The sequence below is a fragment of the Benincasa hispida genome, chromosome 5 (genome assembly GCF_027475165.1).
Source record: "Benincasa hispida cultivar pf3 chromosome 5, pf3_genome.v1.1, whole genome shotgun sequence".
Classification (NCBI taxonomy): Eukaryota; Viridiplantae; Streptophyta; class Magnoliopsida; order Cucurbitales; family Cucurbitaceae; genus Benincasa; species Benincasa hispida.
In genome coordinates this window covers 13,647,489-13,674,461 of record NC_143482.1, presented here as the reverse complement: position 1 = coordinate 13,674,461, position 26,973 = coordinate 13,647,489, and the positions used below count along the sequence as shown (strand labels likewise).

The following is a 26,973-nucleotide window of genomic DNA, read 5'->3' as shown; positions in this document are numbered from 1 at the left end:
CATATGTATGCCATATAGTATAAAATCCCACCATAGGTTATGCATTTATTTTTATAATATTATAATTGTTATAATATATGTTTAGATGCATGTTTTAATATTACAGCATGTCCATGCATCATATAGTATAAATGTTATAATATATGCATGCATGCATTAATAACATATACATACATCATTTATATTATAAGAGTTATAATATATTGTATGAATGTATGTTTAAAGTATGTTATTAATAATTTCATTACTTTAGTATATAATTGTTATGTATGTTAGTAATGAAATGAAATTGCATGAAGCATGTCACCACTTTAGGGTAATTTATAATTGTTATAAAATTACCTAAGTATGTTTTACTTGCAATGTATGGTTTTAATTTATTTCATTTGCTTATAATTGTTATAACAAAAATGAAATTAGAAATTAAAATCAATAATTCAAAGTTGAATGCAAACCTTAAGTTAAAATCATCTTTTAAAATTGTTTTAAAACATGATTTAGATAGACCTAAGATCACATTTCTAGTGAGATTAGAAATATAAGTTAGATTTTTTTAATCGATTTAATAGGATTAAATTGATTCTTAATAAAAGATTAACTATGTAACAAAAGTATCTATAAGGGACCTCTTGTCTAAGGTGAGTTCTATCTAGGTTGGGGTATTTAAGTTGAAGAAAACGTAACACCCCTACCCGAAAACTTATCTAGGTTGAGGTATTTAAGTTGAAGAAAACGTAACACCCCTACCCGAAAACTTACCTGGAAAGGTGAATTAGATAGATTTGTCATAAGCATTCAAGTTTAACTATCTGGAAAGGTGAATTAAGGTTTGTTAAAGAGTTTGTCAAATCTTAATCAAAATTGTTTAACTATCCAAAGGCAAGTGTTATTTTTGGGCAAATTAAAACAATCACTTAGTTAAAATCAGTAGCCAGATTTTTCTAAGTTAATTAACCCTAGGTAAAATGCTCAGTGAGAGAAAAATTGGTATATGATACTTCATTTTATCCTCTTCACATTTCTCCCTTAAAGTTCACACCGTGAGATCTATACTCGGTCTCGAGGCACCCTAAGTGTCCCCCTACGGATGGCATTTGTATAGGTCAATATCAAGGTGAATGGAGAGAGTGTTTATAGTAAGTGGGAGGGGGACGTGTAACAACATATCCCTCGGTCTCTCTCATTAGTTTAAACTAAAGTTTCGTACATGGCCTCGTGGCACCTTGAGTGTCCCCCTATAGGATGGCATTTTTGCATGACTCATTATTCAAACTCCAACAATAGATAGGGTTACTTTAGTTTCATGTCCCAATCGATTTTGCTCTACGGTTGGCTCATTGGGGCGGAACTTTAGGACCTAAAATGAGGAGTTACACTTACAAGAATTGTTAAATGAGTTTAACAAATTCTTGATCGAACAATGGTGACTAACAATGACAGTAACAAAGAGTTGTTATGTTTATTAGTTGAGATTGTCTCATTTTAGTGAAAGGGCACCTAATCACCCTACGGTGACTTTTGTCCTACCTCACTGAAACATCATTGCAAAATAGATGTCACTTAGAGTACATTAGATTATTTTGCTAAAAATTAATTGGTCGTCTTGATGGTTTAATTCAATTTAGACTAATTATAAACAATTTGTATGGTTTCAACAAACTTATTTGATTATCACTTCCGCAACCCTAAATGTACTCGTCGTTGATAAACTAATGAATGAAAATTACACTTCATGAAAAAATACGATCAACACAATCCTTGTCATTGATGACCTTCGTTTTGTCCTTATGGAGGACTGTCCTCCCATTCCAGCTCTCAATGCTACTCGAAATGCTTGAGAAGCATATGAACGATGGACACGGGCAAACGAGAAGGCCCGAACGTATATCTTGGCAAGCCTTTTCGAAGTCTTGGTCAAGAAGCATGAGCCCATACTACAGCACGTGAGATTATGGATTCGCTGAAAGGAATGTTTGGGCAACTGTCTGCATAGCTCAAGAACACATATTCAATGCTCGTATGCAAAAGGGGCATCTATTCGAGAACATGTTCTCAACATGATGGTTCATTTCAACGTGGTGGAGATGAATGGGTCCGTCATTGATGAACCCAGTCAAATTAGCTTCATTCTGGAATTTTTACCTGAAAGTTTCCTACAATTATGTAGCAAAGTTGTTATGAACAAGATTGACTATAACCTGACCATTTCACTCAACGAGCTACAGACCTTCCAGTTCTTGATGAAAACCAATGGTCAAAAGGGTAAAGCAAATGTTGCTTCGTCCTCTAAAAAGTTCCACAAAGGTTCGACCTCTAGAACAAAGTTTGTGCCTTCTTTTTCTTGCACCAAAAAGTGGAAGAAAAAGAAAGGTGGAAAAGGAAAAGCTAACCCACCAACTATTGTGCAAAAGGGCAAGAAGGCCAAGGTTGTAAAGGAAATTTGTTTGCATTGCAACCAGGAGGGACATTGGAAAATGAACTATCCAAATACTTGGTGGAAAAAAAGAAGACCAAGCAAGGTAAATATGATTTACTTTTTTTGGAAACCTGTTTAGTGGAGAATGATGATTCGGCCTGGATAATTGATTCGGGTGCCACTAACCACGTTTGTTCTTTATTTCAGGGAATTAGTTCTTGATGGTAACTGGAAGCTGGGGAAATGACAATGCGAGTTGGAACTGAGCATGTCGTCTCAGCTATGGCAGTGGGGGGTCTCCAGTTAACTTTACATAATAGATATATTTTACTAGAAAATATATATGTAGTTTTTGATTTGAAAAGGAACTTAATTTCTATAAAGTGTTTACTTAAACAAACATATTGTATAAATTTCTCTGTAAATAAAGTGTTTATTTCAAAGAATAGTGTCAATATTTGTTCTGCTGAACTGGAAAATAATCTTTATGTGCTAAGACCGTTAGCAACTAAAGCCCTCCATAACACTGAAATGTTTAAAACTACGATAACTCAAAATAAAAGACTTAGAATTTCTTTTAAAGAAAATGCTCAACTTTGGCACCTGCGATTACAACAAATCAATCTCAATAGGATTGAAAGGTTGGTGAAGAATGGACTTCTAAGCAAGTTAGAAAAAAAAAATCTTTACCTGTGTGTGAGTCATGCCTTGAAGACAAAATGACTAAAAAACCTTTTACTGGAAAAGGTCACAAGGCCAAAGAACCCTTAGAGCTAGTACATTCAGACCACTGTGGTCCGATGAATGTAAAAGCAAGAGGAGAGTTTGAATATTTCATCACCTTTACTGATGATTATTCAAGATATGGGTATGTTTATTTGATGCAACATAAGTCTGAATCTTTTGAAAGGTTCAAAGAATTTAAGGCTGAAGTTGAAAATGAATTAAATAGAAAAGTTAAAACATTTCGATCTGATCGAGGTGGAGAGTTTTTAGATTTAACATTCCATAACTATTTGATAGAGCATGGAATTGTATCCCAATTCTCAACACCTGATACACCTTAAAAGAATGGTGTATCAGAAAGGAGAAATCAAACCCTGTTGGACATGGTTCGGTCTATGATGAGTTATGCTTTCTTACCTGATTCTTTTTTTGGTTTTGTAGTACAGCTTGCGATGTACATTTTGAATTGTTCCATACAAAAGTGTTACCAGAACACCTTTGGAATTATGGAATGGTCGTAAAGCTAGTTTACGTCATTTCAAAATTTTGGGTTGCCCAGCACATGTGCTTGAGGAAAATCCTAAGAAACTGGAACCTCGTTCAAAATTATGCCTATTTGTAGGCTACTCCAAATGAACGTGTAAAATCCGAACCCTAATTACTTCAAGTAAGAGTAAGTAATGTGATGTCTTCTAATGAGCTAAATGAAGCCATGTCTTAGGAAGGGTAGAAGATGTAAGCAAGAAGAAATAGGCTCTTAGGTAGCTAAGTGTAAAAGTAGGACAAAACTCGGCAAGGCTAAGGAAGTTCATGCTTAATGATGGAATACATAATAAGCATATGAATGAGACCATGCCATCTAATAAGGTGTAGTGCTGAAGTAATATTGTGAGGGAAGTTAGAAAAAGGATTTTTGCTAAATCCTAGCCTTCATCAACAATAGTGGGCCAAGTGGTACAAGGAGGGTTCATGCTGGATTTTGGGTGGTAATATAAGCAAGAAGGTCGAATTCATTAGGTCGGTATGGACAAACTACTTAGGCTATATGTGTAATTCCAGTGGCATTCGAAAGCTTTTGTGTCTATTTTCTGTGGCTTGGCTGCTGGAAGGAAAACTCATCGGAATAAGGCTGGAGGGGCAAAATAAAGATGAAGGGTTCGTTTCTCGCGTGAATCTAGGCCATTAGTGAAGAATTAAAGCTCCAGGACGAATTGCGAAGCATTTTGAGCTAAAAAATTGAGGAAATATTGTTAACTCAGTTATAAACAATCTTGTAGAATGAAACTTTTTAAGATGAGGCCTGGAAATCGAGTTATATAATTTAGAATTTTGAACTGGAAGTTGTTGAACAAGTAGGCAGCTGTTTGAATTGGGGCCAATGATGAAATTTTGAATCTCCAGATTAAACGACAAGGAATTTTAAGTTGAAATTTTAGAGTAATGTGGCTAACTCAATTCTAAACATGTTTGTAGAAAGAAGTTTCTTCAAAAGAGGGATGGATTTTGAGTTATGAATTTTTGAAGTTGTAACAGAGAAGTAGTGCATAAGCAGACAACCGCTTGGGAAGAACAAGCAAACAGCTTATATGGAGAAAGAGGATCTCGCTAATAAAGGAAATATCGCTAATTTTGTGATGAGGATCTCGCTCTAGAAGGGAATCTTGCTAGAAATTGGGCTGAATCTTGCTGGTAAGATTAGTATCGCTAGGATGACAGTTTTCCAGGAAAAGCTTGATCTCGCTCATGAGGAGGATCTCGCTCTTGAGGAGGATCTTGCTAGTAAAGCTGTCTTTGTTGATGAAAGTTCCTTTAGTAAATGAACTATTTGAGGTATTTTGCTAAGAATTCTGAGTAGTTTAACCGGGAATTATGTTCTTTCAGGCCAAGAAGAGCTAGAAAAGGCGTGTAACCCGTTAAGAGGCCAACGAACTATGAGTGACTATGTGATGACTTACTGTTTTAATGATTTAGAAACTATGATTTCTTGAAGATATTTCTCATGCTAAGTGTTTAAATGGATTGCCAAGCAACATATTTGTGAAACTGTTTCTCATGTTAAGTAAAGCATGTTTTCCATGGAATTGACATGATTTAGATATGTTATCTCGTCCAAATACTATCAGTATGTTTAAGTAACTCCATTTTTATGATGAACCAGTATGATGGATAAACTAGTATAATGATTTGAGCATTAAGCCTTAGTGTTCAACTAAATGTTTATGACTAGTTATACGACGGATACTGAAGGATAATGAGAAGGTATCCTTTCAACTAAATGTTTATGACTAGTTATATGACGGATACTGAAGGACAATGAGAAGGTATCTTTTCAACTAAATGTTTATAACTATTTATATAACGGATACTAAAGGACAATGAGAAGGTATCCTTTCAACTAAATGTTTATGACTAGTTATATGACGGATACTGAAGGACAATGAGAATGTATCCTTTCAACTAAATGTTTATGACTAGTTATATGATGGATACTGAAGGACAATGAGAAGGTATCCTAGTTAAGTACCTAAGGTATGACGGTACTCAGTTATAACCACGTGCACGTAGGTAATACGACGTCGAGGGATTGAGCAAAAAGGTTCTCCCCGACCAAGGTTGACATTGAGGGTTAAATCTAATAGTTTACTCTCAACTAAGGATAAGGGCAGTCATATCTTCTCCTAGGCTAGAAGGATAATCTAGATATGCTAATGCTTATGAATGTTTATCAACGCATGATGTTATTATTGTATGAGTTTTCCAAGTATGTTTTCCATATCTAACGCATGCTAATAGTTTCTACAAGCTAGTTCAACATGATTTAAGTCAACTCATTTTACAAAGTATGAAGCAGGTGTTAGGGTTAAAGCTAAGGTTGAATGAAGCTTGATGTACTATGTTTTAAATACCTAAGATTGTCAAAGTACATGCGTTGGTATTCCTAAACATAATGAAAAGGGATACTAAAGGTAGGGAAGGTATCCTAAAGAGTTTTCTATGCTATATTCAAGAACTTGATAGCTTAAGTGAGTCGGATTTTGAATAAATGTACTTAAGGTGTTGACGGTACATAGAAAACTCCATGTGCTGTAGGTAGTCCCGAATGAGAGGCCGAAGTATGGATCTCCTAGGTTATATACCAGCAAAGGGAGGTCGAAGTATGGGTCTCTTGGCTGGTAACAGACGTTGGGAGCTAGAGCAATGTATGCTCATTCTCAACTAAGGAATAGTGATGTTTAATGGTGGTTTAAAGGTTTTATGTACACGTTTGCTTGGTATACTTTAGTTTCAGTATTATGGTTTCAAGCTTCCAATTTTGAGCATGAGATTTATATTTTTATTAAGTCACTCATTGGGCTTCTAGCTCACGTTTTCAAATGTTTTCTTTCAGGTAGCGGTCAGTTCCCAAAAGACTATTCTGCTGCTATTCTGCCACTCAAAGAAACAGGTTGAAGGAAGCGTAATTAAAGACCTGTGTTAGTTAGTACACATGTGTCTGTCTAGTGACTAGTATACTAGATGGGGCTCACTAAGTGGTAATATTCATATATGAACAATGTTGCGAAACCCTGTAATGTAAATGTGTTAAGTTTCGAGTTAATATGTTGGTATATTGATGATATGTATGTATTCAGGGTTTGAGTAAAAGTTAACAGGATAGTTAGGTGGTAAGTGCCAGCAAAATGGTTAGTAACTGCTGCAGTCACCATTCTATCCAGGTTTAGAGGGTAATTTGGGGTGGGATGTGACAGAACGAGTGGCGGTTACTTCTTTTACCCCAAGGAAATAAAGTGTTTGTATCGAAAAATGCTACTTTTTTGGAAGAAGACCACATAAGGGAACACAAGCCCTACAGTAAGGTTGTGTTGAATGAACTTTCCAAGGAATCTACTGAACCTTCAACAAGAGTTTTTGAAGAACCCAACACTTCAACAAGAGTTGTTGAAGTTGGATCATCTAGTATGTCAAATCCACCTCAAGTGTTGAAAACCTCGGCGAAGTTGGAAGATTGTGAACCCACCTATCCATTATGTGGGTTTAACAGAAATCCTAGCTATGGTAGCTGACGGGGATGTTGAGGATCCATTCTCTTACAAGAAGGCAATGGAGGATGTTGACAAAGATAAATGGATAAAAGCTATAAATCTCGAAATGGAGTCGATGTACTTCAATTCAATTTGGGATCTTGTAGATCTACCTGATGGGGTTAAACCTATAGGTTGCAAATGGATCTACAAGAGAAAACGGGATGCTGATGGGAAGGTGCAAGCCTTCAAGGCTAGACTAGTGGCAAAGGGTTATAACCAAGTTGAGGGAGTCGACTATGAGGAGACTTTCTCACCTATTGCCATGCTCAAGTCTATCCAGATCTTCTTGTTTATTGATTCATATTATGACTATGAGATTAGGAAAATGGACGTCAAGACTGCCTTTTTGAATGATAATCTTGAGAAGACCATTTATTTGGAACAGCCAAAGGGATTAATAACCTAAGGTCAAGAGCAAAAGGTTTGCAGGCTTAATCGATTCATTTATGGACTGCAGCAAGCTTCTTGATCTTAGAACATAAGGTTTGATTCTGCAATCAAATCTTATGGCTTTGATCAAAATATTGATGAGCCTTATGTATACAAGAGGATCATCAACAATTTAGTAACTTTCCTAGTATTATATGTAGATGATATCCTACTCATTATGAATAATATAGGTCTATTAACTGAAGTTAAGAACTGACTAGCGACCCAATTCCAAATGAAAGATTTCGGAGAGGCTCAGTTTGTTCTGGGAATTCAGATATTTAGAGATCAAAAGAACAAAATGCTAGCTTTATCTCAAGCATCGTACATTGACAAAATGCTTGTCAAGTATTCGATGCAGAACTCCAAGAGAAGTTTGCTAACTTTAAGGCATGAGGTTATATTGTCTAAGGAACAGTGTCCTAAGACACCTCAAGAGGTTGAGGAAATGAGACGAATCCCCTATGCATCGGTTGTTGGCAGCCTGATGTATGTGATGTTATGTACTAGACTTGACATCTATTATGCGATGAGAATAGTCAGTAGATATCGGTGTAATCCAGGACATGACCACTGGGCCGCCGTTAAGAATATCCTCAAGTATCTACAAAGAACGAAGGACTACATGCTAGTGTATAGTTCTAAGGATCTGATCCTTACAGGATACACGGACTTTGATTTTCAGAATGTTAAGGATTATAGGAAATTAACATCAGGATCAGTGTTCACTCTTAACGAAGAAGCAATAGTCTGGAGAAACACAAAGCAAGGGTGCATTGTTGACTCCACTATGGAGGCTGAGTACGTAGAGGCTTATGAAGCTATTAAAGATGCTGTTTGGCTCAGGAAGTTTCTAACTGATCTAAAAGTTGTTCCAGACATATCAAAGTGTTGGGTTTTATGTCCTAAAACTCGCAGTTTGTAAAATTAAATATATTCTTTTATCAATAAAGATATTGAATCTATTAATTATATTCATAAAGTCTAAATCCAATCAACTAAGATCCATGGCTGTTACATGAATACTTGAACTTTATGTAGAGACATAAAAATGGATCAAAATTCGAGTGAATATCCAAAACGGTCTATAGTACATGATTAAGATTGGGTACCTTATTCTGGTAACACTATTGGATGCGGCCTACTCTATAGCTGTTACAACTTATTGTAAAGATACTACAAACGAATTGATCCAGATTCATTCATGTATTGACATGAGGAGTGGGGGCGTCCTATGCAATGAGTTTACATAAGACCGGACCAAGAAATAAGTCATTCTTAATATATAATGTTGTTTACTGTTTAAGAAGGACTATTTCACTTAGATGACCTAAGTAACTCGATCTTAATCCTGAGCTAACTATGAACTACTGTCTAATCGGGGTTATTCTTAGATTTACATGGGTAAGGGTTGGCTCAACAGCGCTGGCTCAATAAGCCTTCCATTTCAGGGATAAGACCGGGTAGATAGCTGGGGACATATGGTGCAATACAGAATTCATGCCTATCCGATTTAGGGATAGAAGAAAGGTTTTTCTCTTAAGTACCGAATCCAGGTTTTGAACAAGGGACCTCACCCTCTCACTGGCCTAAGAGGGATCAGATTTAGTGATTAAATCATAAACCAATTGTTCATTAAAGAATCAGTAAGAACTTAAGGAACAAGACGTAATATCGAGGGTAAAACAACATATTGACCCAGCCATTATTACGAACAACCTGTGAATGATCGACTTACTGGTTATGATTAAATCATATGGACACAAATATATCTATAGTGAGGAGAGTGCAACTATCGAGCTATAGTAGCGTGACTTGATAGTTAACAATACTGATTAATTTGATCTAAAGAGTTTTAGCCAATTAATCTTAATCCTTGGAGCTTATGGTCTGTAGGTCCATAAGGTCCCTCTACTAGCTCGTAAAACATGAACACCTTGAATTGTTAAATTGAATAAATTTGGAATAATATCAATTTTAATTGTTCAAATTGAATTAGGGTTTGAATTTGAATAAGTTCAAAATCAAATTAGAGTTTGTTTAATTATATTCGATATAATTAACGTTTAATTTATTAAAATTAAACGAAGTTGAAGAATTTATAATATTTAAATATTGATTTAAATATTAATTGCATGAAGGATTCATGTTTAAAATTAGGTATGTGATTAATTTAATATTTGATATTAAATTATTTAATTAATTAATTAAAAATCAAATTAATTTCCAATTTTAAATACAATTTGAGAAATTGAATTTTTTAATTTGATTAATTATGAATTAAATAAAATTGGTTTTAGTTAATTTTGAATTAATTGGAAAATTTGAAATTAAGAAATTAAATTTTAAATTTTAAATTTAAGAATGTGGGGTTTTCCCATTTTTCTCAAGCATGAGGTACTTCTCATGCACAATCACACAATTCCCACTTGAATTGGGAAGTAGCTGCTGGCCATCAATTAGATTGAGTGTGGTTGCATGCTGAGATTCAATAAAAACGCTCAGATTTGAAGAAGAAAATGTGGTTCTTGAGCTGAAAAAGAAGTTTATGTTACTTCATCTTCTTCCTCACAAGAACCCTCAATTTCCTTCACCAAATTCACTCAAATTCAAGTTCCACCACTCAAATTCAAGGCTAAAAATAGTAGAGAAGATCTTTTGATGGTTCATTGTCAGTTTGGAACTGATTTGGAGTGAAGAGCAGCTTAAATTTGGGAGAAATCATCAAAGGTATGTTCATCTTGAAACCCTTTTTAATTTTCTAAAATAACATGCTTTAGAACTCAAATTAAATGTAATTAGAATGCTTATTGATTCTGTTTGCTTCTGTTGCATGCTTGTGTATTCCATCACAAAGCCCATTACACTTTATTGCAATACTACTGGTGTTGTGACTAATTTCGGAGAGTTTTGGAGTCACAAACGCGGGAAGCACATAGAGTAGAAGTATCATTTCATTCGAGAGATTGTGCGTCCAGGGGACGTGATTCTCATGCATATAGCTTCGAAGCACAACGTTGTTGGTCCATTTGCAAAGGCTCTCACAGCTAAGGTGTTTGAGGGTCACCTGCAGAGTATGAGTCTACGGGAAAAGCCACGTTTAGACTAGGGCAAGTGGGAGATTTGTACTGGGTGTATTAAGCCCTAGTTTATTGTTTGTGTACTTTGTATTTTAGTTTGACTTTTACATTGTACACCCTACTAGCTTTAGGTTAAGTAGAAGATTGTTGGGATTAATACCCTAAATCTCGTAGGGTCCTTTAGTTTGTAATTGTATTGTACAAATATTTTATTTATGTAATAAAATATGTGATGTTTTATTTCAAAATTAGTTGCATTAACCACAAACCAATAAACTAACATCCAAGGTTATCTTGTAGCTTAAACATGTATGTAGAGACATATAAGTGGATCATGTTTAAGTGATAACTTAAATGGTTTGTAGTAGATGGATAAGGTTGGATACCTTATCCTGGTGACACTACGAGTTTGACCCACTTTGTAGATGTTACAATTATTGTAAAGTGCTACAAATGATCTAATCCTGAGTGGGGATATTCTATACAAGGGAGTTTGTATAAGATCAGACCACAAAATTTTTAGTCTCATTATATAACGTCGTTCATAATATAGACTTACATTTCACCAGGATGACCATAGGTAACATGACATGAATCTTGAGTGAGTTGTGAGCTCCTCCTGCCTATGAAGGCGGTCCTTTGATTTGTATGGGTGAAAGTGGCCAGATCGTCGACTCAACGATCCTACCATTTTAGGGATTCGTCTGATTGAGAAGCTAGTAACACAGCTATACAAGAAGGAATTCACTCCTTCCCCAACGTCGGGGTAAGTAGATAAATTGCTCCCTTAATGGCTAATTTTAAGGCTTGAACAATATGGCACCACACCCTCTCCTCTGAGAGGGGTTTGGTCATAGTTGGACTATGGTTTATTATTCATTAGAGGGATCAGTGGTACTTAAAGAGTTAGATGTAACTATAGGGTCAAAACGGTAATTTTGGCCTAACTATATTTACAAGAAATTTGTGAAGGGTCATTGTACTATTGACTGGTTATATCCAATGGACACAGAAATATATCTATAGTGCGAAAAGTGCAACTGTCAGTCCTTAGTGGAATGTCCGACAGTTAACAGATGGTGAATAACTTAATTGAAGCTACAGGTCCATGGAGTCCCCTCTGTAGCTCAACGAGAATTAATGAGAATCAATTTTTTGATTAATTTGAATTGTTTAAATTAATTGAGGGAATTAATTATATGTGATATAATTAATTTAGTCTAATTATATATGATATAATTACTATAATGTATTTTGATACATTATAATATAAAATTTATTTGAGAGAAAATAAATATTTGAATATGATTCAAATATTAATTATATGAATTTGATTCATATAATTAAATTTAATATAAATTGGATTTATATTAAATGTCATTAGTAAGAGAATAGAAATTATAGATTATGTGTTATATTTGATATAACATATAGTTTAATATATATATCAGGTAGTTATCATATAAATATATATTAAATTGATTTATGAAAATAAATTATTTTATTTTATTTTATTTTAAAAAATATTTTGGGAGAGAGTTGTAACTCTTTCTCCCTCTTTTCTCTCTAAAACGTGCTAGTGAGCATAAGAGAAGTAGTTCTTCTTCTTCCTGGTATGGTTTCACAAAGAGAATATAGATCCACAGAAACGTTCTGAGATTTTTTGGAATCCCATCACTTCCTCTGCCAGTTATCACCGCATTTTTAAGCCCTCATAATTCTAAATAAAAGACTTATAATAACTGGCATTTCTGCCAGTTATCATTCGGGCATCGTTGTAAAATAGAAGTCTTTATCACTTAGAGTACTTGGTAACTATTTTACTAAAATGAAAATTGGTGTTAAAATGTGGTTTAGACTTATAAAAGTTTGTTCATTTTTTAGCAACGGTTTTAAAATGGATACAACCATAATTGCTTTACTTAGTGTCGATAAGCTAATCGGCAACAATTACGCTAGTTGGAAACATATGATCATGACTATACTAATCATCAAGGATCTCATCTTCTCCCTTACGGAGGAGCGTCCTCTTATTCCACCTTCTAATGCCGCTTGAAATGTTTGGGAGGCTTATGAGCGCTGGACATGGACGAATGAGAAGGCCCGAGCTTATATCTTGGCCAGTCTTGACGACGTGTTGGCTAAGAAGCATGAGCCCATGATCTCAGCGCGTGAGATCATGGAGTCCGTGTAGGGGATGTTTGAACAAGCATCTGGACAACTCAAGCACGAGGCTCTAAAATACATCTTTGACTCCAAAATGGAGGAAGAAACCTCTATTCGTGAACACGTGCTTAATATGATGGTCCACTTCAATGTGGTAGAGATGAATGAATCTAGGATCGATGAGGGCAGCTAGGTTAGCATAATTCTGCGTTCGTTGCCGGAAAGCTTCTTGCACTTTGTCAGCAATGCGATTTTGAACAAAGTTGACTATACCCTTACAACTTTACTCAACGAGTTGCAGACATATCAATCCTTACTGAAAAGTAAGGAGAAGAGGGGAGGTGAAGCAAATGTTGCCTTGTCTTCAAAGACCTCCCATCGAGGTTTGACCTCTGGTACGAAGTCTGCACCTTCTACTCATTTCACTGGAAAGTGGAAGAAGAAGAAGGGTAGTAAGGGGAAGGGGAAGACGCTTGCTAACCCACCACCTGTCGCCTAGCGGAATAGGCATCCGATGCCCGTTAACAAGGAAAGTGTTTCTACTGTAACCAAGATGGACACTGGAAGAGGAATTGTCCTCACTGGCTTAAGGAGAAGAAGGCGGCCAAGGCTAAGTTAAAACAAGGTAAATGTGATTTACTAGTTTTGGAAACTTGCTTAGTGGAGAATGATGATCCTGCCTGGATAATTGATTCGAGCGCCACTAATCATGTTTGTTCTTTTTTTCAGGGGATTAGATCCTGGCGGAAGTTGGAGGCTAGTGAGATGACGATGCAAGTAGGCACCAGGCACGTCGTCTCAGCTGTGGCAGTGGGAGGTGTCCACTTGACTTTACAGAAGAAATTTCTTATTTTACAAGATGTATTTGTAGTTCCTGAGTTGAAAAGGAACTTAATTTCTGCAAAGTGCTTGTTAAAGTTTAAATATACTCCTAATTTTAATGTGGATAAAGTATTTATTCATAAAGATGGAGTTGAGATCTGTACAACAAAACTGGAAAATAACTTGTATGTACTAAGACCGTTCGCATTAAGTTTCCTCCATAACATAGAGATGTTTAAAACTGTCGTAACTTAAAAGAAACGTCAACGTGTTTCTCCAAAAGAAAATATCCAACTTTGGCACCTTCAATAGGATTGAGAGGTTGGTGAAGAATGACCTTCTAAGTGAGTTAGAAGAAAATTCTTTACCGGTGTGCGAATCTTTCCTTGAGGGTAAGATGACTTTGAGCCAAAGAGCCTCTAGAGTTAGTGCATTCTAACCTTTGTGGTCCTATGAATGTGCGAGCCAGGGGAGGCTATGAGTATTTCATCACCTTTACTGACGATTACTCTAGGTATGGGTATGTTTATTTGATGCAACAGAAGTCTGAATCCTTTAAAAATTTCAGAGAGTTCAAGGCTGAAGTTGAAAATGCATTGGATAGACGAATTAAGACACTTTAATCAGATCGAGGTGGAGAGTTTTTAGATTCGGGGTTCCAGGACTATTTGATAGAACATAGAATCATTTCCCAACTCTCAGCCTCGGGTACACCTCAGCGGAATGGTGTAGCGAAGAGAAGAAACAGAACCTTGTTGGACATGGTTTGTTCGATGATGAGTTACGATTCCTTAGTGGACTCATTTTTGGGTTTTGCAATAGAGACTGCAATGTATATACTCAACTGTGTTCCTTCCAAGAGTGTTGCGAGAACACCTCTGGAGTTGTGGAATGAGCATAAAGCTAGTTTACGTCACTTCCGCATATGGGGTTGCCCAAAATATGTGCTTGAGACCAATCCAAAGAAGTTGGAACCACGATCGAGGTTGTGACTCTTTGTAGGCTACCTCAAAGGTACTCGAGGGGGTTACTTTTATGATCCATTAGAAAACAGAGTGATTGTTTCCACGAACGCTACTTCCTGGAGGATGATCATATTAGGGAGCACAATCCACGTAGTAAGGTCGTGTTACGTGAGCTTTCCGACGAAACTACTGATACTTTAACAAGATTTGTTGAAAGGCCTGCTTCATCAACAAGAGTTGTTGATGATAGTTCATTTGGTAGGTTGGTTCGACCTCAAGAATTGAGGGAACCTCGATGCAGTGGAAGGGTTGCGAACCCACCTGTTCGCTATCTGGGTTTCACGAAAATCCTGGCTATGGTAGCCGATGGCGACGTTGAGGATCCATTGTCTTATCAAAAGGCAATGAAAGATGTTGACCGAGATGAATGGGTCAAAGCCATGGATCTCGAGATGGAGTTGATGTACTTCAACTCAGTATGGGATCTTGTAGATCAGCTTGATGAGGTAAGACCTGTAGGTTGTAAATGGATCTATAAGAGGAAACGGGGTGCCAATAGGAAGGTGCAAACCTTCAAGGCTCGATTTGTGGCAAAGGGTTATACCCAGGTGGAAGGAGTCGACTATGAGGAGACTTTCTCGCCTGTTGCCATGTTGAAGTCGATCTGCATCCTGTCTATTGTCCCCTTTTATGATTATGAGATTTGGTAAATGGACGCCAAGACTGCCTTTCTAAATAGTAATCTTGAGGAGACCATTTATATGGTGCAGCCCGAGGGATTCATTGCCCAAGGTCAAGAGCATAAAGTTTGCAAACTAAATTGGTCAATTTATGGGTGAAACATACGTCTAGATCTTGGAAATTTCGGTTTGATACTGCGATCAAATCGTACGTCTTTGACCAAAACATTGATGAGCCGTGTGTCTACAAGAAGATCGTCAATGGTTCAGTAGTTTTCCTAGTGTTGTATGTAGACGATATTCTACTCATTGGGAATGATGTAGGTCTACCGACTATAGTTTAGAACTGGCTAGCGACCCAATTCCAAATGAAAGATTTAAGAGAGGCTCAGTTTGTTCTGGGTATACAAATCTTTCGGAATCGTAAAAATAAAGTGTTAGCGTTATCTCAGGCATCGTACATTGACAAGATGTTGCTCAAGTACTCGATATAGAACTCTAAAACGGGTCTACTTCCATTCAGACATGGAGTTACTTTGTCTAAGGAAATTTGTCCTACAACGCCTCAAAAGGTTAAGGAGATGAGACGAGTTCTATATGCAACTGTCGTTGGCAGTTTGATGTATGCGATGCTCTGTACTTGATCAGACATCTGCTATGTTGTGGGAATAGTCAGTAGGTATCAGTCTAACCCAGGACAGGGTCACTGGACCGTAGTTAAGAACATTCTCAAGTATCTTCAGAGAACAAGAGACTACATGCTCGTGTATGGAACTAGAATACAGAGGTAACATTCGTGATGGTGTCCTCATTGACGGTTAGAGGGTTCGAGATTGTTCATGACAAGATTTGAAGAAGGAATCTCGTGAAGAAGAGTTCTTCAAGGGTAAGGTTTCTTAAACCTTTTTTCTTTTCTGTAATCTTTATTTTAAAGCATGCTGCTATTATCTTTTAAATGCATAATCTGTATATTTTTGCTGTAAAATTTATGTTCTGTAAATTTTTGGTATTTGGTCCGACCCCATGCTTCCACTCAAGGACCTTCAATGATTCCTTCAAGTGGATCTACAAAAGAAAGAGAGATGTAGCTGGAAAGGTCTTCAAAGCTAGACTTGTAGCAAAGGGTTATACCCAAAGAGAAAGGGTAGACTATGAGGAAACTTTTTCCTCTGTTGTTATGTTTAAGTCTATAAGAATTCTTTTGTCCATAGCCACATATTATGACTATGAGATATGACAAATGGATGTCAAGACTGCTTTTCTGAATGAAAATCTTGAGAAGAATATCTTTATTTCAGCTCGAAGGGTTCATAGCCCAAGGACAAGAGCAAAAAGTTTGGAAGTTGAATCGATCCATTTATAGGTTGAAACAGGCATCCAGATCTTGGAACATTAGATTTGATACAGCGATCAAATCTTTTGGTTTTGATCAAAACGTTGATGAACCTTGTATCTACAAGAAAATCATCAACGATAAAGTAGTTTTTCTAATACTTTATGTGGACGATATCCTACTCATTGGGAATGATGTAGGGTACCTTATTGACATTAAGGAATGGTTAACAGCCAAATTCCAAATGAAAGATTTGGGAGAGACACAAAATGTACTTGGGATTCAAATCATCAAGGATCGCAAGAACAGAATGCTAGCCTTATCTCAAGCAACTCATATTCGATGCAAAACTCTAAGAAGGGTTTATTACCTTTCAGACACGGGGTTCATTTGTCTAAGGAACAGTGTCCTAAGATACCTCAAGAAGTTGAGGATATGCGATGTATTCCCTATGCCTCATCTGTAGGCAGCTTAATGTATACTACGTTCTGCACTAGGTCAAACATTTTTATGCAGTGGAAATTGTCAGTAGGTACCAGTTCAATCTAGGGTTAGACCATTGGACAACGGTTAAGAACATCCTCAAGTATCTTAGGAGAAAAAAGGACTACAAGATGATGTATGGAGCTAAGGATTTTATCCTTAAAGGATACACAGACTCCAATTTCCAAACTGATAAGAATTCTAGGAAATTCACGCCAGGATCAGTGTTTACCCTGAACGGGGGAGCTGTAGTATGGCGTAGCATCAAGCAATGATGCATTGCAGATTCCACTATGGAAGCTAAGTAAGTAGCTGTGTGTGAAGCTGCAAAGGAAGCAGTTTGGTTAAGGAAGTTCCTAAGTGATTTGGAAGTGGTTCCAAATATGGACTTGCCCATCAGATACCGTGACAACAGTGGGCAGTAGCCAACTCTAAAGAACCTCACAGTGAAAAATGAGGAAAGCATATTGAAAAGAAGTATTATATGATATAGGAGATTATACAAAGAGGAGATGTGATCGTCACAAAGATTGCCTTAGAGCACAACATTGTTGATCCATTTACGAAGGCTCTTTCGGCTAAAGTGTTCAAGTGTCATCTAGATAATCTAGGTCTACGAGACATGTACATTGTATAATCTAGGGTAAGTGGAAGATGTGTAATGGATATGTGAATGCCCTAGTTTATTGTATTTAACATTATCCCGCCTTTTGGATTGTGTACAACCCACTGACTAGAGTTTTAGTTCAAGTGGGAATTTGTTTGGTTTTATGCTTTAAAACTCATAGATAGTAAATTTTATTAATTGACCATCGTCAATAAAGAGTTATGGATGTTAATTCAATAAATGTTATTGCTTGTATTGTTATCTATTTTGTCTTAACAACCCTAAATCTAATAAACTAACATTCAAGGCTGTCTTATGAGTCTTGAACTGTATGTGGAGACATACATGGATCAATGTTCAAGATACAACCTAAAGGGTCTATAGTATAGGGATAAGATCGAGTACCTTAGCCTAGTAACACTATGGATACGACCCACTTTATATTTGATACAAACGTAATGATCCAATGCATTCATGTAGGTGACACGCGAGTGGGGGTGTCATGTGTAATGAGTTTGCATAAGATTGGACCGCGAAATAGTAACCACTAGATATAACATCGTTCACTAGTTAGGTTCCTATTTCAATAAGATGACCTAGGTGACTTAGTCTTAATCCTTAGTATATTATGAACTCCTGTTCACGAGGGATTGTCCTTTGATTTGCATGGGTGAGGGTGACCAGTTCACCCACTCAATATGTCTACCATTTTGGGGAAAAAACGAGTAGAGAGCTGGGAACATAATAATACAAGATGGAATTTCCTCCTTCCTACCTTAAGGGTAAGTAGATAAGTGTTCTCTTAAGTGGTGTCTCCGAGACTTGAACAAAGGACCCTATCCTCTCGTTTGCCTGAGAGGGGTTTCTGTTTATTGGTTGGACTATAAACAAGTTGTTCATTAGAGAAGCATTGGTATTTAAGGAGTCAAAGGTAACCCATGGATAAAATTGTAATTTGATCCAGTTGGAATTACGGACACTCGTGAAGAACTAACTTGCTGGTATTGGTCTATATCTATGGACACATGTATTTGTAGTGAGAAGAGTGCAACTGTGGGTCTTTAGTGAAGTATACCCACAGTTAACAAATATTGATTAATTTAGTTAATGAGTTTAGCAAATTAGTCTCATATAGTTGGAGCTTCTGATCTACAGGTCCACCAGGTCCCCTTGTTAGCTCACTAGTAGATACTTAAGAGAGATAATTTGAATTGTTCAAATTAATTTAAGGAAACTATATATTAATATGATTAATATATAATTATGGATATGATCTATAATTAAATTGGAAAGTGATACTTGAATAAGATTCAAATTAATTAATTCAAGTGAATTAGTTTCACAAAGAAATAATTAATAAAGAGGTTTTGCACATATACATGAGATGTATATGATAATTAAATATATACATTAAATTGGGTTTAATGTATAAATAGTTATTTAATTATTGTACAAATTAAAATTAAATAAGTCTTATTTAACTGGACTAATTAATTAAATAATTATTATTTAATTAAATGAGCTAATTAATTAAATAACTATTATTTAATTAATTATGGAATAGGAAACTATTAGGAAAAGGGTTTGACCCTTCTCTATATAAAGACCTTCCTATGACCCTTCGGGAATACACAGAACACAATATGCAACACTATAGTGTTATTGTACAGAATTTTCTCTAAGGCATAAAGAAAATCCTCTCTACTCTCCAAAACCCTTTTCTCCCCTCCTTGTCCCAATAGTCGAATACCACCTATCCCTTTATTGAAATCTTAGAAAATAACGAGGTTGCTCTCGTGGTAGTGTTCTAGATTGTTCAAGAAATTGTTTATGATCAAGATCGCTGGAGATTCGTTCGTTCGAACTAGGAGAGGATTATTCGTGGCACTTGGAAATCTACAAAGGTAAGAATCATTCTAATCTTTTCCCAAAAGCATGCTAATTTACATGTATATATTTTGTTTTGTTTAATGTAAAATCGATTTGCAAGATTCAAGGCGTTCTAACAAAATGCTTCCGCTACGGAATTCGATCCCTGTAGCTAGTTTATTGAATTAAGGTTATTTGGGCAAGATAAATACAAGATAACAATAACTATTTATTGTAATAAATATTAATAACACTTTATTAATGACCGGTCAAATGTTACATTTACTATTTAGAAGTTTTAGGACATAAAACCCAATAGATTGGATCTCATACAAAATTTGAAGAAGTGTTATTGTGGAAGTGAGGAGAGCTCAAAACTATACATGAGTCACTAAAGATGAAGTATAGCGGATAGGTATTACTAAACTCTTTGCATAGTGAAGTTTCTTTCCACTAGTGCATCTTGTGATATTTGTATTCTGTGTTAAATCTACTTTACTTTTTCATAATCGTCCTCGTGATTTTTATTTTTATTTTTTTGAGAGAGAGATTTTCATTTTAATAAAGGTTATATATGTAGAAAAGTGATCATAGGTAAGTGAAATCTAAGCGGTTATGACATCAAAACCTACATTACACTTGGACAAGATCATTTGGAACTAAACCAACACACATTAAACCAAAATATTAAAACTTTACTTACTAAATTAGATTAGAACGGACTAAAATATTTGGAGTTTGGAATTTGGAAAGAAAAAGAAAAAAGAAAGCCGATAAAAGACAAGATTGTGTTCTTTAACTTAAAATTAATCGAGAGAGAGAGAGAGGCCAACAATGGCGACAGCTTCCGCATCAGGTCGAAGCAATAGAGATGGAACAGCCAAAGCCATGGTGGCCGACCACATTTCTCAGTCGGTACGATCCACTTCAAATCTCCTTCATCTCATGCAGCAATCTTCTTCGGCTCAGGCATGCTCTCTTTCTCCTTCTCTCTCTCTCTCTATTGTTTTTGTTATCTGAAGCTTCAATTCGAACGGTACTCTTCGGAGTACGATCGGTAGCGGTGATGCCTGAATTTGTTCGATATATGTTTTTTTTTTTTTTTTTTTTTTTTTTTTTTTTGTAAATTTCATTTTCGTTCTCTCTTGCGAGGTCTTTAGGAATGTTGATGACGATCTTGAATCATATGAATGGATTATTGAATTTCCAAATCTTAATTGTTCGTTTTGTATCGTTTCCACTTTCTAGCTTCAGTTAATTGAGAAATCACGTTATCTTATAATTTGTGTAATATTGTACAGAAAATTAACTGTGCAATTATTGTTTGCATTCGAAGTCATAATTTCAATTATCCATACTTATATAATTGAATTGGAATTTAACTCTGTTTTTTCTCTTCACATTTTGTCTATGTGAGATGGATTCAACTCTCGGAGTTTTAGTCATATTGGCTGAATGCAATTTGTTTGAGATTTTTTCTCTTATTGCATTGCTTTCAGATTTTCAGTTCAGTTTGTCACATAGTTCTGTCTTGGCTGCAGGCTCAGTTAACAAAGTTGCCAAAGAATCTTTTGGCGAAAACACCTACTATTAAAAATATTGGGAAAGTATGTAGCATCAGTTAATAACCTGAACATGTTCTTATTTCTTCTTTTATTTATTTCTTAGCAAAAGGACTTCTGATTGTACTTTCCCCTCTCATGTTGTGATGCAGATCTTAGAGCAGATGCCACAGGTGGTTTCGTCATTAGATGCATATGTTGAGAAGGGACTAGAAAGGTTATTTTTTGTCCTTGAACATGCCTTGGTGGAATTAATTCTGTTTCTATGTTTTCAAATGTATATGCTCGCACAGTATTTCTTTGTTAAAGAAACCCATGATTTCTGATAAATTTCATAACAACTATTGAAGCACATTAGTAAATGCTTTGTTTCCCAGTGATATATTGTAATCAACAAATTTCATATTAAATTGATATGGCGGAGAGGGAGGGAAAATCTAGAGGTTGGATGATTCTTTGAAACGAGGACAAGGGAGACTTTGATGGTGGAATTTGTTGACCTAATCAGGAAAGAGACCCGCAGCTGGAGGCAAATGGCTAATGGTCATTTGGGCTAAAGGAGGGCATTGTAACTCGGTCTTTCTTTCATAGGGTGGCCAGTGGTAGGAAAAGTAAGAACACCATTGGCTCTTTGGAAAGTGATAGTAGGGAGATTGTTCAAATAGCAAAGGATATTGAGGAGGAGGATAGTGGCTAAAGGAGGGCATTGTAACTCGGTCTTTCTTTCATAGGGTGGCCAGTGGTAGGAAAAGTAAGAACACCATTGGCTCTTTGGAAAGTGATAGTAGGGAGATTGTTCAAATAGCAAAGGATATTGAGGAGGAGGATAGTGGCTAAAGGAGGGCATTGTAACTCGGTCTTTCTTTCATAGGGTGGCCAGTGGTAGGAAAAGTAAGAACACCATTGGCTCTTTGGAAAGTGATAGTAGGGAGATTGTTCAAATAGCAAAGGATATTGAGGAGGAGCTACTATCCTCGTTTCTTAACTTTTATAGTTCAGAGGCAATTCCTAAATCCTTTGTTCATGGTATTGATGGCCATTCTATTTCTGAAAGGGTAGGGGCCGAGTTGCTTGCTCCCTTTTCCCTTGAGTAGATCAGGAGAGCGGTGTTTGGGAATGATAGGAATAAATCCCCATGTTTAGATGCTTTCTCCATGGCATGATAATTGGGATTGTGTAAAGGGGGATTTAGAAGGAGTTTTTAAGGAATTCTTTGAAAGGGGCATCTAGAACAATTCCATCTCCAAAACCTTTGTGTGCCTTATCCCAAAGAAGATAAAGCCAGCAATATTAAGGACTTTCCCCCCATCGACTCATCACGTGTGTTTAAAAAATCTCTGCTAAGGTCCTAGCTAATCGTTTAAGAAAGTTTCCCCCATTGACAATTTCTTGGCTGCAAGGAAAGTTTATAGCCAGGAGGCAGATTCTTGAGCAAGCTCTTATAGCTAATGAAGCCATAGAGGATTACAGACACAAGAATAAAGGAATGGTCTGCAAAATTGCTTTTGAAAAGGTCTAGTGGATTCTTATATTAAAAAAATAAATAAATAAATAAAAAAGGACTAGTGGGTTGGGATTTTTTGGACAAGGTTTTGGAAAAGACAGGGTTTGTGTATAAATGAAGAATGTGGATGTGGAGTTGAACAAGGAATGTTAGCTACTTTTGTCTTATCATTGGTAGTCCGAGGGGTAAGATAAAGCATACGAGAGGCCTTAGACAAGTTAACCCTTTATCCCCCTTTTCTCTTCCTGTTAGTGGTAGATATCTTGAGTATGATCGTTACTAAGGGAGTGCAAGCTCAAGTGATTAAACTCTTAGAGGTCGGCCAGGAGAAAGTGGCCTTATCCCCAGGAGAAAGTGGCCTTATCCCATCTTTAATTTATCGATGATACCAACCCTTTCTGTTTTGAAGAGGTTGAGTTTTTCTTTTTGCTAAACCATATTCTAGCCTTCTTTGAAACCATGTCAGGGCTTAGGGTCATGGGTGAGTGTCAGATTATGGGTCTTTACTGTGACCCGGAGAAGCACAAGAGTTGGGTTGAGGAGGTGAGCTGTGACTTAGGTTCTTTTTCCTCCTATTACTTAGGGCTCCCCCTTGGAAGCAATTTAAAGACTCTTTTTGGAATCCTGGTGTGGTAAGCTTAGAAAAAAATTGGTCTCGTGGAAGAAAAGCTTTTTCTCCAAAGCTAGTAGAGTAATCCTTATTCTTTCTGTTATGAGTGGTATTCCCGTTTACTAATCCTCCATGTTCAGAGCCCTTAGCTTGGTCTATAAGAATATCGAGAAGCTCATGCATAACTTCCTTTGGGAAAGAGTTGAAGAAGGTAATGGATCACATCTGGTGAGATAGGAGATTGCTAAGAAACCTATTAACCCTTTTGAGTGGTTGTCGGCCGGAGTCAAAAGGCATCTATTGGAATTTGTGAAAAGATATTTCTTATAAGCTCCTCTCTTTCTGTCTCTCACCTTGTCCATTGAGTGGTGGGGAAAGGGAATGAAACCCACTATTGGTGTGGTTGGAGAGCTTCATTTCCTTTTCTTGTGGGTTTAGGCACTCGTTGTTTGATAAAAGAGGAAATGGATGTTTCTCCTCTCATGTCTTTGATTTGGGAGTGCGACTTTAGGATTGTGAAAAGGATTTTCGTGTTTGGGGTCCTGAACCTTTAAGAGGGTTCTCTTGTAAATCTTTCTTTTGTTGCATACTGGACCCTTCTCTGATTAGTTGATTTGTTTTCTCTTCTTTGTGGAGGATTCAGATTCCAAAGAAAGTAAACTTCTTTACTTGGCAGGTTTTACATGGAAGAGTTAACACTCATGATCAATTGTCGTGGAAGTTGCCCTTGTTAGTGGGCTTATGCTGTTGCATTCTCTATCAGAGGGTGGAAGAAGACCTGGATCATATTTTGTGGAGACATGCGTCTGTGAAATTTGTATGGGAATGCTTCTTCCGTACTTTTGATTTCATGCTTGCCTAGGGATACTAGTGATATGATCTAGGAGTTCCAAAATCTACTTTTCGTGAATGGGAACAATTTTTATGGGTTGTCCATGTGTGTGCTATCTTGTGGGATCTTTGGGGTGAGCGGAATAAGATAGTGTTTAGAGGTATGGAGAGTGACCCCTCGGATGTATGGTCTCTCGTTAGACTTCATGTTTCCCTATGGACTTCAACTTCGAAGAGCTTTAGTAATTATCCTTTAGTTTTTTTTTTTTTTTTTTTTTTTTTTTTTTTTTTTTTTTTTTTTTTGTTGGCCCGAAGGAATTAATATCAATGGATGACCCCCCGATGACATTGTAAGTTATCCAATAAGCAGATATTTCACTATATTGTCTGAATTACTACTTTGTTCTTGTCCTTTGGTATATCTAGTAAAAATTGCTTCTACTTTTACTTTACCCTCCACAAGAACAAGTGTTCTATGATGCATTTTAAGATAGTTCTGTGCACTGATCAATTTGGCCTCTGTCTTGGTTTACTTGATTCCGAATGTTTGCAGCATTCCTCATTTGCAGACTGTCGTGCAATTACTTACAAACATGGAAAGCTCCCAGCTGAAATCTCTGTCTCAATTCCAACAACCTCATGAGGTTCGAGTCGTCGGACCCTTTTCTCCCCCTCGGGATGAGGGGTTGTCTTGTTTTGTTATATGGTAGTTTGTTGACTCAATTTCTTATGTTTAACTGTTTCTCTCCCAGGAAAGCGAATCTCTTCGTCAACTGAAAGATGTGGACTAAGTGCTGTCCTTCCAAAACATGTAAAGATAAGGCCGTAAGAGTAAATACCCTAACCTTTTTCCTTCTTGTCCTTGGCTGTAGGATGGTACTGAATGTCTGTTGCCTCAATTTCATTTTTTTAACCCCATTCGCTTCAGGAAGTCGATTTCCCTTCATCAACCGAACGACACACGGTGTCATTCTAATAGTTTCCTGCTTTTAAATCTAAAGCTAAGTTGCTGACCATGTAAAGATAGGGTAAAATGAAATTATGAATGTCACATATCCGTAAATCATTTTCATTTTTGGCTGAACAGAGTGATGGGGTATTTTACGTTCAGAGAGTATATTAGAGTTGATTTGGTAGGCAATCGGAAAACAGAAATTCAAAAACAAGTGATTCGATGGAAACAAAGTTGTATTTCATGTTTTTAGATATGTGTTTGATGGCATATTCAGAAACTGGATTCCAATTTAAACAATTGTTTGAAATGTGTTTGATAATGTATTTATAAACCATAAAACTAGTTGTTACCCACTAAATATTAGGTTTAATATATATTATTATTAATTAATTTAAGAATATGTTGTATGTTAAAAAAGGGGATTTTCAAAAATAGAAAAATAAGGGAAACTATTTACACAAAATAGCAAAATTTTAATCTTATTTAATAGAGGTTGATAAAAGTCTATCAGTGATAGAAATTGACTGAAGTCTATCACCGATAGACGTTTATAGAAGTCTATATATGTCTATAAGTTTTTTTGCTATTTCTGTTAATAGTTTGACATTTTTTCTATCTTTGAAAATTATCCTTAAAAAATGTTGTATATTTGTTATTAAGTTTAATATAATTTATAATATGTTATATAACACATATTCTAATTTAAAAGAAGTATGAATTTGAGTCTACAACATGAAATACCATGTTTACCGTTGGTTTTATCTATTTAATCTATTTTACATTTTAAAATTTCAAATTAAAATTTGGATGTATTGAAACCTACAAAATGTTGTTTTTAGAATTTACAAAAATGAATCCTAATTATCTATCAACTTAATAATTTTGAAAACATAAAACAGCAAAAGGTGTTAGATCCTTGTAAGAATTTATTTTCTTTCTTGCATTATCGTATATGATCAGATTTCAGAACCATATTGCGAATTTGCTACCATTTATTTGGATGTTCATTGAATCAAGACTTGAAATCTAATCTCACCCAGGGTTTAAAATGTGTTGATGGAAATATCAAGGTTTTAATTTTACGAAAATATCGAAGGATATTTCTAAAAAATATTATAAAAACAAAAATTCAAAAAATAAATTTAAATTAGTAAACAAACTTTTTTATAATTTTTAAATAAGATAACATATTTATTATTTATATTATATTTACATTAGCGACATTTTATTGCTTTTCTTTTGTTTCGTAGATTTTTTTACGATATAATGAAAATATTGATTCATCACTTTTGTCGATATTATAATTTTTATGAAAACGAGGAAATATTGAGATGTCTATCTCACCTTCGTTTTGAGAAGAATTTCTCTGGATCAATTGGTTCAATTGTGTGTGTTTTGTTTGTTAAATTGATGCATACTACGTTGCAGTTTGAAATAACCCTTGAGACTTGGAGCAATTCATTTAGTTGGGAAGAATCAATTTTGATTGTGTGTTTAGTGCTTTAAAGTGAAGCATGTTGTTCTATAAACTTTTCTTAAAAGAAGAAAAAAACTAATTTTGATTGTCAAACGTTTTTAATGTGTTTTTCATTGGCATCCCTTTTTTAAGATTTTGACACAATAGAAATATCATTATCACATCCATAAAAGTGAACACTTCAATAATTGATTTTTTTTCTTCTGGGTTTCTTTCTTTCTCTCTCTCTTTGGTTAAGAAACACTTTTGGGGGCATTTGGGGTACTTAATTGAGTTATAAAGTTGGGTTGTGGAGTTAAATAGATTGCAAAGTTGTTTAATCTAGAGCTTCGACATTTGTATACTGTTTTTTTCTTTTGCTACTTTTTCTTTT

General features: G+C 35.8%; 1 protein-coding gene across 2 annotated transcripts; it reads left to right on the top strand.

Annotated features, from left to right (window-relative positions):
* Positions 1-20,268: 20,268 nt before the first annotated feature.
* On the top strand, positions 20,269-25,400 carry TOM2B (tobamovirus multiplication 2B). 2 transcript variants are annotated; one of them, XM_039021902.2, is made up of 5 exons: positions 20,269-20,630; positions 21,203-21,268; positions 21,376-21,440; positions 24,722-24,812; positions 24,921-25,400. In XM_039021902.2, exons 1-5 carry the CDS (start codon positions 20,496-20,498, stop codon positions 24,957-24,959), a joined length of 396 nt encoding a protein of 131 aa, XP_038877830.2. In that variant the 5' UTR covers positions 20,269-20,495; the 3' UTR covers positions 24,960-25,400. The 2 variants fall into 2 exon arrangements, with proteins under 2 accessions (XP_038877830.2, XP_038877831.2); XM_039021903.2 differs by lacking the exons at positions 24,722-24,812; positions 24,921-25,400 and adding an exon at positions 24,014-24,434 and having other exon boundaries at positions 20,386-20,630.
* Positions 25,401-26,973: the final 1,573 nt, after the last annotated feature.